The 18,697-nt window shown below is 42.3% G+C and overlaps 1 protein-coding gene across 1 annotated transcript in view; it reads right to left on the bottom strand.

Annotated features, from left to right (window-relative positions):
* The window catches only part of lias (lipoic acid synthetase), a 32,472-nt gene extending 17,599 nt beyond the window's left edge, over positions 1-14,873 (bottom strand). Inside the window, exons 1-3 of the mRNA XM_080188669.1 lie at positions 14,787-14,873; positions 8,955-9,127; positions 3,939-4,032 (exon numbers count right to left, since the gene is read on the bottom strand). Coding sequence (XP_080044795.1) covers positions 3,939-4,032; positions 8,955-9,127; positions 14,787-14,840 — 321 coding nt within the window. The 5' untranslated portion in view covers positions 14,841-14,873. The remainder of the gene's footprint in view (positions 1-3,938; positions 4,033-8,954; positions 9,128-14,786) is intronic.
* Positions 14,874-18,697: the final 3,824 nt, after the last annotated feature.

Below are 18,697 nucleotides of genomic sequence, written 5' to 3' on the forward strand. Positions count from 1 at the left end.
AGATGAATTACTTGTTGCAGGAAGCCTAGCTTCTGATCTGCTCCTGTAGCCAGAGTATTCATATGGCTAGTCCTGTTCAATTTCTGGTCAATGGTAACCCTCAAAATGTTGATAGTGGAGGTTCAGCAATGATAATGCCTCTGAATGCCAAGGGACGAGGGTTAGATTCTGTCTTATTGGTGACGGTCATTACCTAGCACTTGTGTGGCAGTAATGTTACTTGCCACTTGTCAGCCCAAACCAAGATATTGTCCAGGTTTGCTGCATTTGGACATGGACTGCTTTGGTACCTGGGGAGTATTAGGAAACTGTAAAATGAAAAATCCAATAATTGGGAATGTGTTCAGGTGGTTGTATGGTCAAAGAAGAATAAACAATTTTCAAATGGAAATTGTTGAAAGGATAGGTTGGCTGAGTTAATGGAACTAAGGGTTTTGATGTGCCGATTAGCCAAGTAACACTATAAGCAAATGTTTACCTAAGACAAGTAGTTAACAACGGGAGATTGTGTTAAAAGTTAAAAAAAGGATGGTAAAGATTCAGAAGAAAAGGTGGGATGAATTTCACACATACATTGTAAAAAGTAAGCTCATGTTATAAATAATGACTTCTGGGAAGGTTAGTTCAAATAAGGGGCAATCAAAAGGAAGAAGGTAAACTCGCCGATGTAGGGGAGGTGTTTTGAGACCGCAGGCTACACAGCAAGAAGCTGTATCAATCCCAACAAGCTCTGCTGGCAGAAACCAGTTAGTTTATCCTTAGCCGGAAGCAACTCCGAAAGATATTGGTAAGATGAAAAATATGGATTTTGCTTATAATTTTAAAACCAATGGGATAATGTTTGGGGAGGTTTAGCTCTGAGGTTAGCAAAATAGAGGGATTTGGAACTGGGTAAATTTAAAGGTACTGTGTATAACCATTAATGTAGTTAAGTGTGATTTTAATTGCCTTTTTTTGTTGAGTTTTACTATTTAATTAAAATCACCACAAAAGTATCTGGGATATCTTTCCCTGGTTTCCATATTCTGTATCCTATCCCTTTCCTTTTTCCCTCTGGATTCTACGAACGGTATGTTTTGCCCGTATGGCATGCAAGAAACTATACTTTTCACTATATCCCAGTACACGTGACAGTAATAAATCAAATATCCTTCTTCACATTATACTAAATGACAGTTAAGAGTTGGCATTCCAAGTTCCCCTTCTGGGATTTGGAATACCCTAGCATTTAATATCAGCTATGCTCTTAATAGGAGTTACGAATGGCACTAAACATTAAACAATCATCAGCAAACATCCTCCACTTCTAGTCTTATGATGGAAGGTCATTGATGAAACAGCCAAAGATGGTTGGGCCAAGGATACTAATCTGAAGAACTCCAGCAGTGATGTCCTGGAAATGAGATGAATGACTCACCACAATCATCTTTCTTTGTGCTAGGTATGACTCCAATAAGTTTTTCTCCCCGCCATTGAGAGGCACATCTCTTTCACAAACGTTACTAACACTAAAATCAGTGATAAATAAAAAACATCCAACATGCTAGAGTAACATACAGAATGTGGTAGCACGTAACAGAATTCAGATTCAATCTCCCAGTCTGCTGACTTCCTCTTCACCCATTCATTCTTTTGTAATAAAGCCTGAAAACCAGGTATCTCCTCAATGACAGAGAGAGATCAAAGAGACAATCATCTGATGATTGGTCTCATTTCCCCTCCCACTTGCTTCTACTGCATATGTCCAAATTGGTTCCCCTCCTTATTGATTAGATACAAGGATTGAAAGAGGAAAGACAAGCATAAAAAATTATAGTGGCTTGAAAGAGTAGGAAGATTCCAGGCTTAATCTCCAGAATGAAACAGAGATGTCCAATTAGTTTGGTGTGGAGATGCTGGCAATAGACTGGTATGGGCATAATAAGAAGTCTCACACACCAAGTTAAAGTCCTACAGATTTACCTGGTATCATGAGCTTTCGGAGCATTGCTCCATTCACCTGAAGAAGGAACAGCGCTCCAAAACTTGTGATACCAAATAAACTTGTTGGACTTTAACCTGGTGTTGTGAGATAATCAGTTTGAGAGCAGGAAGGGAGAGAAACCATTCAGATACTCTGCTCCCACTTGCTATACAGTTTCCTAATACTCCCCAGATACCTAAGCAGTCCATGTCCAAATGCAGCAAACCTGGACAATATCTTGGCTTGGGCTGACAAATGGCAAGTAACATTACTGCCACACAGGTGCTAGGTAATGACCACTGACTGCTGGTGTATAAAGAACAAAGAACAACCCAGCACGGGAAAGAGGCCCTTCGGCCCAACGAGCCCACGCCGCCGCATCCTCCTACACCTACCCTGCCCTGCGTGTCTGCAAATGGAACCCCTAACTTAGCCAGATTCAGGGGAGAATAGTGTCAATTTGGTATACCAATCAGCCTAAGAGCACATCTTTGGGGTGTGGGAGGAAACCGGAGCGCCCGGAGGAAACCCACGCAACCACAGGGAGAATGCGCAAACTCCCACAGACACAGGCCCAAATCCACGTATCTGCACAGCTAGCAGTGCTAGTCACTGAGCTGTTGCGGCGCCCATCTACCGGTCCAGGATCAAGCACACACACCGACACGAAGTACTAGGCCACTCCCAGAACCTCCGAGAGCAGCCCACGCACGACCCACCGTGTGCATGCCCCTTTTTTGACAACAAGGTGGACCTCCACCTGCGGAATAAAAGGACAAAAACGTTAACATACAAGTCTGCATTTCCGGTGTCTCCCGAGGCTCTGACCCTATTTAATACCCCCTACTATAACCCTCCATCCTTGTTTCGCTCATGTGCCTATCTAAGTAAACCTTAAACAAGTCCAACGTTCCTGCCTCCACCACCCTACTCGGTAGCACGTTCCAGACCCCCACAACCCTCTGCGTGAAGAACCTTCCTCTCACATCCAAATTATACTTCTCCCCCCTCACCCTTAGATCATGACCTCTCGTAATTGTACCCAGTCTAGGGAGCAGCCTCTCACTATTGACTCTATCTATTCCCTTCAGTATCTTATATACCTCTATCGTGTCTCCCCTCAATCTCCGTCTTTCCAAGGAGAAAAGTCCCAGTTTCTCCAACCTTTCCTCGTAACTCAGTCCTTCCATGCCAGGCAACATCCTGGTAAACCTCCTCTGCACCCTCTCCAGAGTCTCCACGTCCTTCCAGTAGTAAAGTGATCAGAACTGGACGCAGTACTCCAAATGCGGTCTAACCAACATTATGTACAACTGAAGCATTAGACGGCAGCTCCTATACTCTATATCCCTTCCTATAAAGGCTAGCATTCCATAAGCTTTCTTCACAACCTTCTCCACTTGTGTCGCAACCTTCATAGACTTGTGAACCTGCAGTCTCAGGTCCCTCTGTATTTCTATACTCCTAATCAGTCTACCTTTTATCACGTAGCTCCTCTCTGCATTATTCCTTCCAAAATGCATCACCTCACATTTGTCAGGATTAAATTCCATCTGCCAATGTACCAACCTATCTATATCCTGCTGTATCACCTGACATTCCACCTCAGTATCCGCCAACCCTGCCATCTTGGTGTCATCCGCAAACTTGCTGATCACACCACGTATGTCTGTGAAAGTGTTAGGAATAGGCAGGAAAAAGTTTGGTCCCAATGGATGAACTGCTAGTTGTTTACCTTCAAACAAGAAGACTAATGAGGATTACCTCCACCAACAGAATTACCTAAGACCACAAGGACTGAAGCTGGGGGGGCGGGGGAGTCTAGAGGGAGGAACTACCAGTGACATCCGGTGGCCCAAAATTTACATTGCATAAACTTTTATATTTCACTTTGTAAATAATGGCATGTTTTCAACTATGCTATTCTATACTTGTTACAAGTTGGCTGCCTGAAAGACTTTCAGCAAGTACTCACAGTATGCAGATTCAAGTTCCGAAGCGTAGTCTTCAATTTATGGTAATTTTTTCCGAGAGGAATCTCAGTCTTCAACCATGGAGGTAATCGTAATCTAGAAATATAACGTTTATTGTAAAAGTGTATTATTGCACAAATTTCATTCTCTTTAACACTGAACGCTCCAAAGGACCATGTGGTGGTGCTTCTACACTACTGTGACAGAGGCAGATGTGGGCTAATCTGTAATCTACAGCAATAGTCCTGTTTGGAGTAGGCTTGTCTAACAAACGGTCCATGGGCCACATTCCAGCCTGCCAAGCCTCTGTATCCAGCTCATGGATTCACTGTTCAAAATACAGGCAAAATCGATGAAAGATCTACCAGGAACTGTTCTGCCAATCACAGATCATTTCTCTCCCGCCTTTGCAGTAAAAGCCTCAAAAAGCCTAACAGCAGCAAATTTGGAAGAGAAACAATTTTTCATTGGAGGAGCAGTGTGAAGGTAAATAGTTTCTCTTTTGCTTTCACAACATGAACTCTTAGTCTTTGCTTGCACTCCCTCTTGCTCTATCATACAGGTACCAGCCCCTTAAAAAAAACAGAGGTCAAGATGGTGGAGTGAGCCAGGCAGGCCATGAAGAACACCAGTTGCAACAACAATGCCTGCCAGCCTGAGACATCTGGAGTTCCTGACAGGATGGAATGAGGAAGCTCATCTTGGCACCATCACAGCCAACAGAATTCCTCCTTGGCAGAACAATCTCCAAACTTCCAGTTCCCAGGAAGGGAGTGAGTGAGTCTGTGCAAGTGAGTGGATGAGAGCAAGAACCCTGAGACTGGGAGTGATCTGGATACATTCATACCCTTCCTCTCCTCCCTCTCCAAAAACCTATCTACAAAGCAGGCCAGGAAAGGAGGAAAACCCAGGCTGAAAGGGTTCCATCCCCCACTTTCACATGAATTCTCGCTGTGACTAGTGCAGTGTATGCCACTAAAGTCAATGTTAGTTACACATTATTCCTTAGCTCAGCCCTGAACACTAATCCTTCCCCTGTGATCAAGATTTAGGCCTAGGCTCTCTCTTTAGCCCTGCTTCTTAAGCAAAAAAGAGGTTTTATTGGTTAGTTCTGTAACTTGATACTTTTTAATGGTCAATTACTTTTTAAAAATACATGTTTAATGTTGTTCTAGCATATTTTGTTTGTAATTTTCTTGAGTGAGAAAAAAATTGAAATGTGGTCCCTCACACAAACCCTGGTCTGGAGCTCTCCCACCAAGAGGATAAAATAGAAAGCCATGCTGCAGCAATTGTGCACACTCCCTGCATCCAGTCATAAGGCCTCACACAGACAGATGTTCAAGAAAGTTTGCTTATTCCCCCATATTTTGTTTACACAGTCTAAGAGAAGAAAATAGCAAAATAAATGTTTTGGGAGAGTATTCTTTGGGGGCAAACAATTTTCAAGGTCATTTAGGAGAAGATATTAACCAGAGAATTTTTTTTTAAATATTGAGATCCCTGTTGTCACAGATACTCTCCAATTAGGCCTCTCCTCCTGCATGGCTTCTTCACACATGTCACTGATGAAGATTATCCCTATCCATTGCACAGCAGCTGCACAAGAAACAAGAAATGTCTACAAATTTAGATGGTCTGAATCAATCTAAACCCACCCAAACTATGTAAACCACATTATTGACTGGGGAATGCATTCGGAGCTGGAATCGAGGGCATTTTCCCCTTTATTCTTTTGAATTAATATACAGTTAAAAAGTGATGGTTTACATATCAGTTCGCAGATCAATTGGTTGAATACAGTACAAGGAAATCTAAGATGCCACACTCCACTTACAGTGCAGCTTGCGTTACATTAATTATTTCTTGAAACATGAGACCCGAGGAATTTTACACAGGTGTCTGCCCAGGTGTACTCTAAATTGTGGCCTTTCCCCAATGAATCTATGCTGGCTGCCCCAGGCTTCAGTGCATCTCTCAAAACATAGCCTTTGAATATACCAGTTGATAACTCTCGGGTCACAGACAGTTCCATGGACAGACCATCAAGTTTCAGGCAACCAAAGAGAATATCAGAGTCATGTTGGCATTCCAGCAGCAGTTGATATTTGTGTCCTCTACAATAGCCATAGAATCATGTAACACGGAGCTGCTCAGGACGAACCTCGACAAAATCCACTCGCCTCACTATAAGGAGAACGTGATTGCACTGGAGGGGGGGTGTGAGGTAGGGGGAGATTCACCAGGATATAGGCCTTCATTAATTGAGGGATTGAGTTTAGGAGTCGGGAGGTAATGCTGCAACTTTATAAGACCCTTGTCAGACCCCACTTGGAGTACTGTGCGCAGTTCTGGTCGCCTCACTACAAGAGGGATGTGGAAGCTATTGAGAGGGTGCAGAGGAGGTTTACAAGGATGTTGCCTGGATTGGGGGGCATGCCTTATGAGGACAGGTTGAGGGAGCTAGGTCTCTTCTCCCTGGAGAGACGAAGGTTGAGAGGTGACCTGATAGAGGTTTATATGAGACGAATAGATAGGGTGGATTCTCGGAGGCTATTTCCCAGGGCTGAAATGGTCGCTACGAGAGGACACAGGTTTAAGGTGCTGGGAAGCAAGTACAGAGGAGGTGTCGGCTAAGATTTTCACTCAGAGGGTGGTGAGTGAGTGGAATTGGCTGCCGTCGGTGGCGGTAGAGGCAAACTCACTGGGGTCTTTTGAAAGATTTCTGGATGAGTACATGGGATTTAATGGGATTGGGAGTTACAGATAGCTCTATGGCTTGGTAGGTCTGGATATGATTGGCGCAACTTGTGGGCCGAAGGGCCTGTTTGTGCTGTAGTGTTCTATGTTCTATCTCTTTCCAGGCATTTTTTTGCGAATGCACAATACAGCAAGTTAGTTTAGGAGCACTGAAGCTGATGGCAGCACTCCAACCACTTTCCCTATTCAGATGAGCTAACTCAATGTAGCACAAGATTTGACTTGGGATCTTTATGGTTTCTACAGTTCAGCTACTCAGTCAATAAACTTGTTGCGCTTTTAGAGGAGCAGCTGTATGCACTTCTATTCAAAAATGTTGACTTTTAAATCTTGATTACTGGTGTCCTACAAAGATCTGTGCCTGGGCCTCAACTATTCATTATACTCATTAGTGATTTAAGTAAAGTTAATAGAGAGCCATATATCCAAATTTGTTTAAAAAAAACATTTCTGGTAATAGTGGGCAGTGTAATTGGCGCATAAAATTCCAGAGAGATCTTGATAAATTGAGTGAATGGGCAGATTTCCATGCAGTTATACTTGGTGTCATTTCGTGGGGGAAGTGACGACAAGGAGAGATAACCTTACATTCAGAGCCAGTCTATTGCAGAGAGAACTTATGGAACACTTCCTCACATAAGGGGTGGTAGATATGTGGAAAACGCTCCCAAAACAAAAGCAGTAAATCCTAGCTCAAATTGATTTTAAATCCGAGATTGATAGGCTTTTGCTAGCTAAGGATATAAAGGAATATACAGCCAAGACACGAGGATGAAATTAAGTTGGAAATCAGCCATGATCTCAATAAATTGCAAAATAAATGTTCAAGACGCCGAATGGTTTACTTCTGTCCTCATGATAGGCAAAGATGTGGTGGATAATTAGAGGCTTTTTCCAAGAGTGGAAGTGTCAATTACACGGGGGCACAGATTCAAGATGAAAGGGGGAAGTTTAAGGGAGGTGTGAGAGGGAGGAAGTTTTTCGCGCAGAGCGTGGTGGGAGCCTGTGTATGTGCTGCCAGAGGAGGTGGCGGAAGCAGACACATTAGCAACTTTTAAGAGGCATCTGGATAGGTATATGAATGGGGAGGGAATAGAGGGACATAGATTGAGCAAGGACAGAAAGTTTTTTAATTAGGGCATCACGATCGACACAGGCTTAGAGGGCCGAAGGACCTGTTCCTGTGCTATACTTTTTGTTCACTGTTGTATATCTTTTCCTTTGTGTGTGATCACTGTGTGCCGCCACAACGCCACCCCATCCTTTTCTATTTCTTAACTGCAGTTCATCCATAATAGCCCAGATTTTGCTGTCAGTGGTGAAGCAAAGGTACTAGTCAATCATTACATTCATTCACTGCCCACAGACTTTCTGCAGACTACTGCAATGAAATGATTAGAAATCTATTTCAACATGTGCCCCTTACAAGAAATCTGGGAGCTGCGTGAATTGGGCAAGCAACAGTGTACCTCTTTAGCCATTCTAATTGAAGCATTCTTAATAAGCAGCTCAGAGTCTAAACAAAGAAGTGTAACTGGTAAAAGTTAATTTCTGCACAGCGGCCTTGTGTGACTGTGTGGAGTTTGCACGCTTTCCATGTGCCTTCCTGGGTTTCCTCTGGGTGCTCCGGTTTCGCCCGACAGTCCAAAGGTGTGATTAGATGGATAGCCGTGCGAAATGTGCAGAGTTACGGGGATAGGATGGGGAAGAGGGCTTGGGTAAGATACTCTGACAGCGCAGGTTCGATGAGCTGGAGGCTGCACTGTCGGGATTCTATGACTCACTGGTGGACAGCACATTTAGCAGCAGTGAATAAACCATTCATTCCATTAAAAATTCACTTACACTAAAGTGGACAAACTAACTTTTTCTGGCACGTCTAGTGTATATTCAGTGGGGAAATACAAAACACATTCCAATGGTGAGTCTCTCAATGAGATATTATTATAATGAATCCTCTGCAGAAATGGGGCAATTCAAATGAACCTTAATGATTTTTGTATTTAACTACATTGCAAGTTGCTGTAAACATTTACATTAATAATAGTGAGTGCTAATATCCTCACTTGTTATCTACAGCCAAAAAATCTGGACTATTGGTTTCTTTTCCAGTTCTAAGGAAGAGTCTGTACTAAAAACATCAATTGATCTTTCTTTTCTCTACAGAAGGTGATTGACCCACTGAGTGTTTCCAGGATTTCCTACGCTTGTGTTTACACTTTTTCTAATGCTTGTTCAAAAGATGCTCAAAATTGTACCTTTCTCCTTTTTGACGCTTCAGGTTGCCCTTATACTCTTCCCATGATTTCTTGTCTGACAGTTCACCAGATATAAACTCCTGCAGGTCAGGCCCCTCTTTTAGGAATTGCTTCTTTTCATCTGGTAGTGTACTGAAAGCCCTCAGCTGGCTATAGGCAAGACGAGCAGAGACCTGAAATATGTCATACAAATAAGAAAAGTTCCAGATTTTAAAAATCTAAAGGTTGTCTTGATGCACCAAAATTATACAGCATAGACATGGGGAGGATTTTACAGCCTTGCTCGAGTGAGACTGCAAATTTCCACCTGATGTCAACGGACATTTCCATTGTCTGCCCCTTGCCTGCTCCAATTCCAGAGAGGGCGGGGCAGTAGAATTCTGATTTTATACTTTACACAGCATGATTCAAACAAATAGAGTACAAACCATTCCGTAGGTTATCAAACCCACCAAATTATGTGCAATTCACTCCACTCAACCCATTACATTTTCTAAGGAGAAATTCTATAAAGATCTTCCATATTCCCCTGGTCGGAGGCTCAATTAAGCCAATCTGTAGGACTATCCACATTTGTCATTCCTTACTAATAAGAAATAAAAACAAAAAAATGCAGAAAAACTCAGCAGATCTGATAGCATCTGTGGAGATAGAAGCAGAGTTAAATTTTGAGTCTGTGCGACTCTTGTTTAGAGTTCTGAAGAGACACACAGACTCAAAACATAAATGTTGTCAACTCTGAAGAGTCATATAATATTTCTCCCTCTACAGATGCTGCCAGATTGCTGCGATGTCTAGTATTTTTTGTTTTTAATTGCAATTTCCAGCATTTGCAATATTTCTTTTTTTTTGGTCATTTGTTATTGCTGTCTTCTTCAGATGAGATTTTTCCAACATTCCGGAGAAATCATAGCACTCCATAATCACCACAAATAGTGGGACAACAGTTTAATCCACTTCTACTGAAAAGACTTTAGAAATCAATTTATAATCTGCTATCCTATTCTGAGATCTTCCTTGCCTATCCACGAATTGCAAAAGAATCTCTCGTAATAAAAAATATTTGAAATTTGTTATTTGAGGACACCACAATGTTGACTGCCAGTGCAGTTTCTGAATTATGTCAGTCCAGATTTGCATGAAAGAAGTTTGGAAAAAGAAAAAGAGCTAGCTGCCAGAGACAAATACAAGTAAGAATCTAAACAGAAAAAGCTGGAGACACTCAGCAGGGCTGACATTATTCGTGGAGAGAAAATAGAGCCAATGTTGAAAGTCAGCATGGGTCAGTTGTTTTTGTTTCAGATTCCAACATCTGCAGTATTTTGCTTTATATAAGTAAGAATCATGCCCAAGAAAGATATACCTGTAGCCAGCTTCCATCACCCTATGAATAGCTGTCCAGTGTTGGAAATGTTTTACTGTATCCACCAGCTTGGTTAAGATGCCCATATAGATACTAAAACACTACTGGGGAGTGTGATTCACCTTCACTCCACTCAGGATCACAAGATTAAATGAATGTAACCCACACCATCTCTCTTCCATCATTTCACTTTGCTATATCACAGTTATTGCAATGTTTGAAACAGACTGCGGCATTGTCTGCATCTCATAGATGCAGATCAGCAGTTAAATCTGCAGACACCCAGGTGAAAAGACATTATGTATGTCTAAATCTCTTATTTGCTAAAGGGAAATGTGTATAGTCAATAACAAAGGAATACTTTGGTTGGAGAAATGATAATCACAAGATACGAGGAATAAAAGCTCCAGGCAGGCTTGCTAGGTAAGCTGAGTGGAGAAGTTGGAGCCTTCTATCACTCAGGCCCTTTAGACCGATTCAGGCCATGCCCTGCTGCAGTACATTGTAAGATATTGTTGTAGGTGTTACTGCTTCCAACGGTAATCCAGTACACAGACATCAATATGGCCCTTTCAATGCCAATATGGGAGTGAGCTTGTGGTAGGTAATGGATATGAGCAATGACTCCAGAAACAGGTCCTGCAAAGTGAAGTTCACTGGGACAAATGCCACCTCTATCCTCAGGGCTCTATCAGTACTACCACAGCCACAAAAATCATAACCTCCTGACACTGAAGCAGTAAGAATTTGTATATGAACCTTCTTTTAGCGTGTGTAAGGAGTTTTGGCTAAAAAGGATAGTCACAATGATTAGCACTAATCAGTCACAACAAAGGGACAAAAATAATATTGGTTTATTCCAGAAAGGTCTCCTGTTTTCCCTCTTATATCGTGATTGATGCTTGCAACAGTCCTCGCCCAGAGTTGTCAGATATAATAGATTAGCTCAATGTTAGAAAGCAAGGCAAATGCCAATGAAGGGCTTTTATTATGTCATGTAGATGGAGAGTACTTTTCCATTGGAGAAAGGGTGCAGAGGAGATTCACCAGATGGTTGCATGGGCTGGAGCATTTCAACTATAAAGAGAGGCTGGATAGCCTGGGATTGTTTGCTCAGAGCACAGAAAGCTATCAGGGTATACAAAATTATCAGGGATGTAGTTAGGAAGAAACCTTTCTCCTCAGCAGAGGGGTCAATAAACAGAAGACATAAATTTATGTTAAGGGGCAGGACATTCGGGGAGGGTTTGAGGAAAAACTCTTTCACCCAGAGGTGGTGGGAATGTGGAACTCACTGTCTGAAACAGTGGTAGAGGGAACCCTCACAACGTTCTTGTAACCCTTACCAAAGAAAGAATTCATCATTTTAGATGCACAGCTCTTTTTAAATTGTCAACTAATTTCCAAAATCCACAGTTTCAAAGTAGCGGAAGTAACACCCAGCCAAAACAGTTTTGCAGAATTGCACTCCTGCATAACGTTCACCTCTCAATCTTTCCACTAGTGAAAGACCATATAGGTTTAACATTGAAAGATAGAAACTAGTAAACATTCGGTCCTTCGAGCTTGCTTCATCATTCATCTTGGTCATGGCTGATCACTGAATTCAATATCCTGATCCCCTTTTCCTCCCACATAACTTGGTCCTTTTATCCCCAAGAGCTATATCTAGTTCTTGAAATCAGACGTTTTGGCCTCAACTACATTCTGTAGTGAATTCCACACATTCATCACCCCCTGGGTGAAGACATTTCTCCTGACCTCAGTTCTAAAAGATTTACCTCATACCGTCAAACTATAACCCCCTAGTTCTGGACTCCCCCAGCATTTGGAATATTCTTTCTGAATCTACCCTGTCTAACCCTGTTAAAGTTTTATAAGGTTCTATGAGATCCTCTCTCTCTTCTAAACTCCAGTGAATATAATCCCAACCGTGACTTAGTCTTTCCTCAAACAACAGACCTGCCATCCCAGGAATCAGCCTTGTAAATCTTCACTGTACACTCTCCACAGCATGGACATCCTTCCTCAGATAAGGACACCAAAACTGCACACAAACTCCAGGTGTGGGCTCAACAACGCCCTATACAATTGCAGTAAAACATCCCTATCCCTATACTCAAATCCTCTCAGTATGAAGGCCAACATGCCATTTGCCTTCTTTACTGCCCGCTGTACCTGTGCACTTACTTTCAGCAGCTGACACACAGGGACTCCAAGGTCTCACTGAATGGTGACTGGTGGTGACTCTACAGACAGCATTGGGCCATTTAGACTCACCTGTCACTGAACTCAAATGCAGCTAGCCAAGCTTCTGCTGGGTAACTCAGGACCACAAGAGGAAAATTTTAAAGGGCTGAATTAGCCTGCAGGCAGTCTCTCCAGATCCATTCCAACTTGCCATTCATAAATAAGAACATAAGAAATAGGAGCAGGAGTAGGCCATCTGGCCCTTCGAGCCTGCCCCGCCACTCAATAAGATCATGGCTGATCTGAAGTGGATCAGTTCCACTTTCCTGCTTTCTCCCTATAACCCTTAATTCCCTTGCCTACCAAAAACTTATCTAACCGTGACTTAAATATATTTAGCAAGGTAACCTTCACCACTTCAATGAGCAGAGAATTCCAGAGATTCACCACCCTTTGAGTGAAGAAGTTCCTCCTCAACTCCGTTCTAAACTGCCCCCTCCTTATCTTGAGGCTGTGCCCTCTAGTTCTGCTGTCCTTTCTGAGCGGGAAGAATCTCTCTACCTCTACCCTATCCATCCCTTTCATTATCTTAAATGTCTCTATAAGATCCCCCCTCATTCTTCTAAACTCCAACGAGTACAGACCCAGTCTATTCAGTCTCTCTTCATAGTCTAACCCCCTCATCTCCGGTATCAGCCTAGTGAACCTCCTCTGCACTCCCTCCAAGGCCAATATATCCTTCTGCAAGTATGGCGACCAAAACTGCACACAGTACTCCAGCTGCGACCTCACCAGTGCCCTGTACAGTTGCAGCAAGACTTCCCTGCTTTTATATTCGATTCCCCCTTGCTATAAAGGCCAGCATCCCATTCGCCTTCTTGATCACCTGCTGCAACTGCAGACTGGGATTTTGCAACTCATGCACAAGGACCCCCAGGTCCCTCTGCACCGTAGCATGCTGCAGCTTTTTGTCCTTTAAATAGTAATTCCTCCTACTATTATTCCTGCCAAAGTGGATAACCTCACACTTGCTAACAGTGTACTCCATCTGCCAGGTCCTTGCCCACTCGCTCAGCCTATCCAGATCCCTCTGCAAACTTTCCACATCCTCTGCACAATTTGCTTTTCCACTCATCTTTGTGTCATCAGCCCCCTCCTCCAGATCATCTATATAAATGGTAAACAGCCGAGGCCCCAGCACCGGTCCCTGCGGCACTCCACTAGTCACCAACCTCCAATTAGAATAGCACCCATTGATACCACCTCTCTGCCCCCTATTGGGCAACCAAACCTCTATCCACGCTAACACCTTGCCCCCTAACCTTCTGAACGGCACCTTATTAAACGCCTTTTGAAAATCGAGACACACCACATCCACCGGTTCCCCTCTGTCTACCGCGCTAGTCACATCCTCATAGAAATCCAATAAATTCGTCAAACACGACTTCCCCTTAACGAATCCATGCTGCATCTGCTCTATCAAACCATTCTTTTCTAGGTGCCTCGCTATTTCTTCTTTGATGACGGATTCAAGCATTTTTCCAACTACAGACGTTAAACTAACCGGCCTGTAATTCCCTGCCTTTTGCCGGCTACCTTTTTTAAACAGTGGCGTAACATTAGCCGTTTTCCAATCTTCCGGCACTTCCCCGGAATCCAGTGAAGTTTGATAAATAATCACTAAGGCATCCACTATCATCTCCGCCATTTCTTTCAGAACCCTTGGATGCATTCCATCCGGTCCTGGGGACTTGTCCACCATCAGTCCCGCTAGTCTATCAATAAATACTGTTTTTGAGGGGAGAATCTAAACTAATCGCAATCGTCAACTTGTCACCGTGACTTCTTTTTAGCCTAAAGCTCTTAACATTTGTTGTACAAATTTTTACTGCTTTAGTGACAGAAGGTTGTAGGAGTTGTGGCAGGGATGGTGATGGAGTCCCCAAGGTGGAACTTACCTCAGTGATAGATATCCTTCCACTGGGTCAAGCAATAATTAATTAACTGGGATTACAATCTCCTCACTGAGTTAGATGTAAGTTTGGCTTCCAGTTATATCACTCTTTGCACCAAATGCCGTTTCTATTCAGTCTTTTTGCGGACACGGTTTGGAAAATGCTGCGCACAGCAACTAATAACAGAATGAAGTCAAAGTTCAAACGCTAAATACATCGCCAAAAACTCGGCCTCGTTGATATTCCCTCCCCCTCTTTCAGTCACTGTGGCCGGTAACCCGCAAGAGGCCCTAGTCCCGGTGTTATCCCCGGGCTCCGGCTCACCTGTATCAGCCGGCGGCCAGCAGCTAATCGGCAGGCCGCTCGCAGCAGCTTCATGGCGGCCTCAGTGACACTGCCGGCTGCCGGCAACTCCACTCACAGCGCCACCCCCTGGTCTCAGCAGCAGCTCCTCTATCCATTACCTTTGTGACCCAACTAGTCCGTGCTTTGGACACTTGATTACTTTGATTTTTTAAAATTTTGATTTATTATTGTCACATGTATTAGTATATAGCGAAAGGTATTGTTTCTTGCGCTATACAGACAGAGCATACCGTACATAGAGAAGGAAAGGAGAAAGTGCAGAATGTAGTGTTCCAGTCATAGCTAGGGTGCAGAGAAAGATCAACTTAATATAAGGTAGGTCCATGATGTCAGCAGGGAGGAAGGTGTTGTTGAGTTGTTTGGTCGGTGACCTCAGACTTTTGTATCCTTTTCCCGAGGGAGGAAGGTGGAAAAGAGTAGGACCAGGGTGTGTGGGGTCCTTGGTTTTGCTGGTTACTTTTCGGAGGCAGCAGGAAGTGTAGATAGAGTCACTGGGTGGAATGTAATAACCTGTCATACAATATGTTCAGTTCATTGATTTTTTTAAGATAATTTCAGTTAATGTTCTGTAATGTTTTACATTGAGGCAGAGAAAAGTGAAGAAGCTTGGCTTGACCTTTCATAACAGGACAGCCAAGGCTTTGCAACCACAAGATTTTATTTTAGAGTTGCAGGCACTTGACATATAAGTAATTAAAAAATGGGAACAAGGTGGTGCAGTGGTAATGCCACTGGACGAGTAATACAGAGGGCCAGACTCAATATCTGGAGACACATGTTTAACTACCACTGTGATGATCTCAATGAGACCCATGAGGTGAGGCTTTGGAGTATGAGCTCCCTGATTGAAATAATGATTGCCTGCCCAATCACAGAGTCACACTTGTGCATATCATGGTGACTGTCAGGTCTGTGGCATTCTGGGTTCTGACTTTGTACCTGATGCACTCTTAGGAGCGGAGATAATGTTGTAAATAAAGGCAATCTTGTGAAGGGACACCAGCCTTTGAGGAGTTATTTCAGCCACCTGGTAGTTAGTGGAATAATTTTAAGATTGAAACTAGCCTCAGTATTGGTGACCATGAAGCTACATCAATTATATAAAAATACCTCTGGTTCACAAATTTTTTTTTAAGGAAGGAAATCTGCCAATCTTACTTGTTCTGAACTACATTTGATTCCAGACCCACAGCTATCTGGTTTTCTTTAACTGCCATCTGAAATGGCTTCACGCTTGGGGATGGGCATCAAATGCTGGCCTTGCTAGTGATGCCCAAATCCTATGAAAGAGTTAAACAGCTATTTGAGGAGTAGCAATGTTTCATAACCACAAATGCATTAACGGATGGAAATTTTACTTGATTTAGCAAGTAATTTCGTCCAGGATAAAGCATTTAAAAATAGTATGGGTGTAATTGTGACAGAGCAGAACAACATTAAAAATTAATAATTAAAAATTAATTAAAGAGGCATGGGCAAAAATCTAACCATTAGCCACAAACATCAGCTATACTAAACTCACCAATATAAATAACTAATAGGAATCTCATCTTCCCTCATGCTATCTTCCATTAAATTACTGACTGTGCAATCTCTATTCCTGGCCCTAAACATCTCTGGACACAGGCATTCCCTCTTTCAATACCAGCCTACTCTGCCTTGTACCTTATGTGGCATATTGGTAGTTGTATGCTCCACCGTTTGCTTCCATCATCTGACATTCCCTTTTGTGGCAATTCTGGCCTTTTCCCTGCCAAATCTTCTTCACCATTTTCATCTTCCTCTTTGATGTTTACTCTTTGCTCACTGCTGTATGACTTTTCTGTGCACATATGGGATGCTTTGGAAGAGTAAACTGTTTTTCTGTGCTTTTCTTTGTACAGTCATCCTCACTTCCCGCAACTCTGATTCTTTCTGTCTTCTTTTCTCATTGCAAGTAATCTACTTTCTGTGAAATTAACCCAGAAGCTTAATGGGCCTCCCATCTATTGACTCTGTCTATACTTCTTGCTGCCTCAGCAAAGCAGCCAGCATAATTAAGGACCCCATGCACCTTGTACATTCTCTCTTCGACCTTCTTCCTTCAGAAAAAAGATACAAAAATCTGAGGCCATGTACCAACCGATTCAAGAACAGCTTCTTCCCTGCTGCTGTTAGACCTTTGAATGGACTTACCTTACATTAAGTTGATCTTTCTCCAAGCCCTAGCTATGAATGTAACACTACAGCTTGTATTCTCTCGTTTCCTTCTCTACGCACGGTATGTTTTGTCTGTACAACATGCAAGGAAAAGTACTTTTCACAGTATGTTAAAACGTGACAATAATAAACCACAATCAAAATCAAAAGTCAAAATGTATGAAGATCCATTGAAAACTAAGAAACCATGTGAAAATACTCTCCTGAAGTTAAGCCAGGCCTCATTTATACATTGGACTCAAAATCCGGCACGGGGACAGGTGCTGGTCTGGAGCATTGTATGCACACAATAGTGAGGAGCTAATAACGCCATTGGCACATAGACGTGCAGGGCCATGGCATATTCAACGGTAATTGCCAAAACATGAACCACATTACTGTAGTATGAGGAGCTGAATTTTATGGGTCTTTGCTGCCAGAATCTAGTCCAATTGATCTAACATAGTAAAAAGAGAAAATGCTGAAAAAACTCAATGAGCCTGGTAGCTTCTGTGGCGAGACATAAAGAATTAATGTTTCAATTCAAAATGACTTTTTTGGACTGAAGGAGAGAAGGAGGAAGGACAATTATTTTCCACCTTTTTATGCGCTCTTTGTCTCTTTCAAATCTACCCAGTTTATAATAGAATTGATTTACAATCATGACAATGGAATCAGGTTCAGTTTCAGACTCAGAATCAAAACAAGATTGAAAATAAAAGGAAGCCTCTGTAAGAAAGAGGAAGCAGCTGAACAATAGCAGCGAGTTGAGAAAAACAGGAAGGGAGAAAGTGATTGCAAATGCTTTATCACAACTTTGATGAAAGAGGGATGGAACGTTCAATGTTAGAAAAGACTGAATTGGACTATATAATTGTTATATTTGCACGCTTAGATCTAATAAAATGTACATACATATATCATAGAGTACTAAAAGTGTGAAAACCAGAGGTTTTGAAAAACGAAGCCATCTTTTTCATACTGTTGGTTCATTTTTTAAGGGAGGAAGTGTGATGATACAGTGCCTTTAAGAAATATATTTTTTATCATGTTTCTTGTATGGGGAATGTTTGAATTTAGATCTATTTTGCAAGGTGCCAATTTGTCCAGGAAAACATTTAAATTAGTAGTTGGGGGCACAAGAAATGTACTCAGTTCAAACATGGAGTGTTTAAGCAGAGCCAATGCATTTGTTTTTTTCTTGGGTTCCCCTGGGATTTCAGAGTAGATTTGTAATTAGGTTGATAGACAGAGATGGAGCATGTGAATAATGGAAGGACCTAAGCCTGCAGGAATTTTATAATACAAGGATTTGCTGCCTGGACTGCTAGAGGAAGGCAGTCTCTATCTTTCTGAAAGCTCCAGAACTCCTAAACTAAGTCACAGGCAAGCATGCCTGTGTTGTGTTAACTAATTTTATAGAGAGGGTTTAAGAGGAATATTGCTTGAATTGAAACTCATAGCAACATATTAGCTGCTAAGGCTTGTATCTTGTCATGTTTACGTATTGTTCAATTGTGAAAGGATTATGGTAGTCATATTTCTGATTAAAAAGCAAAGAGGGATATGGGGAACAGGTGAGGAGGTGGATTTGAGACCAGAGAGAGATCAGCCATGATCTGATTGATTAGCAGAGCAGGCTCAAAGGCTGAATTTGCCTATTTATGTTTCTAATTCTTAAGTTCCTATGT

Source organism: Carcharhinus amblyrhynchos, chromosome 1 (genome assembly GCF_965287045.1).
Source record: "Carcharhinus amblyrhynchos chromosome 1, sCarAmb.v2.hapA, whole genome shotgun sequence".
Classification (NCBI taxonomy): domain Eukaryota; kingdom Metazoa; phylum Chordata; class Chondrichthyes; order Carcharhiniformes; family Carcharhinidae; genus Carcharhinus; species Carcharhinus amblyrhynchos.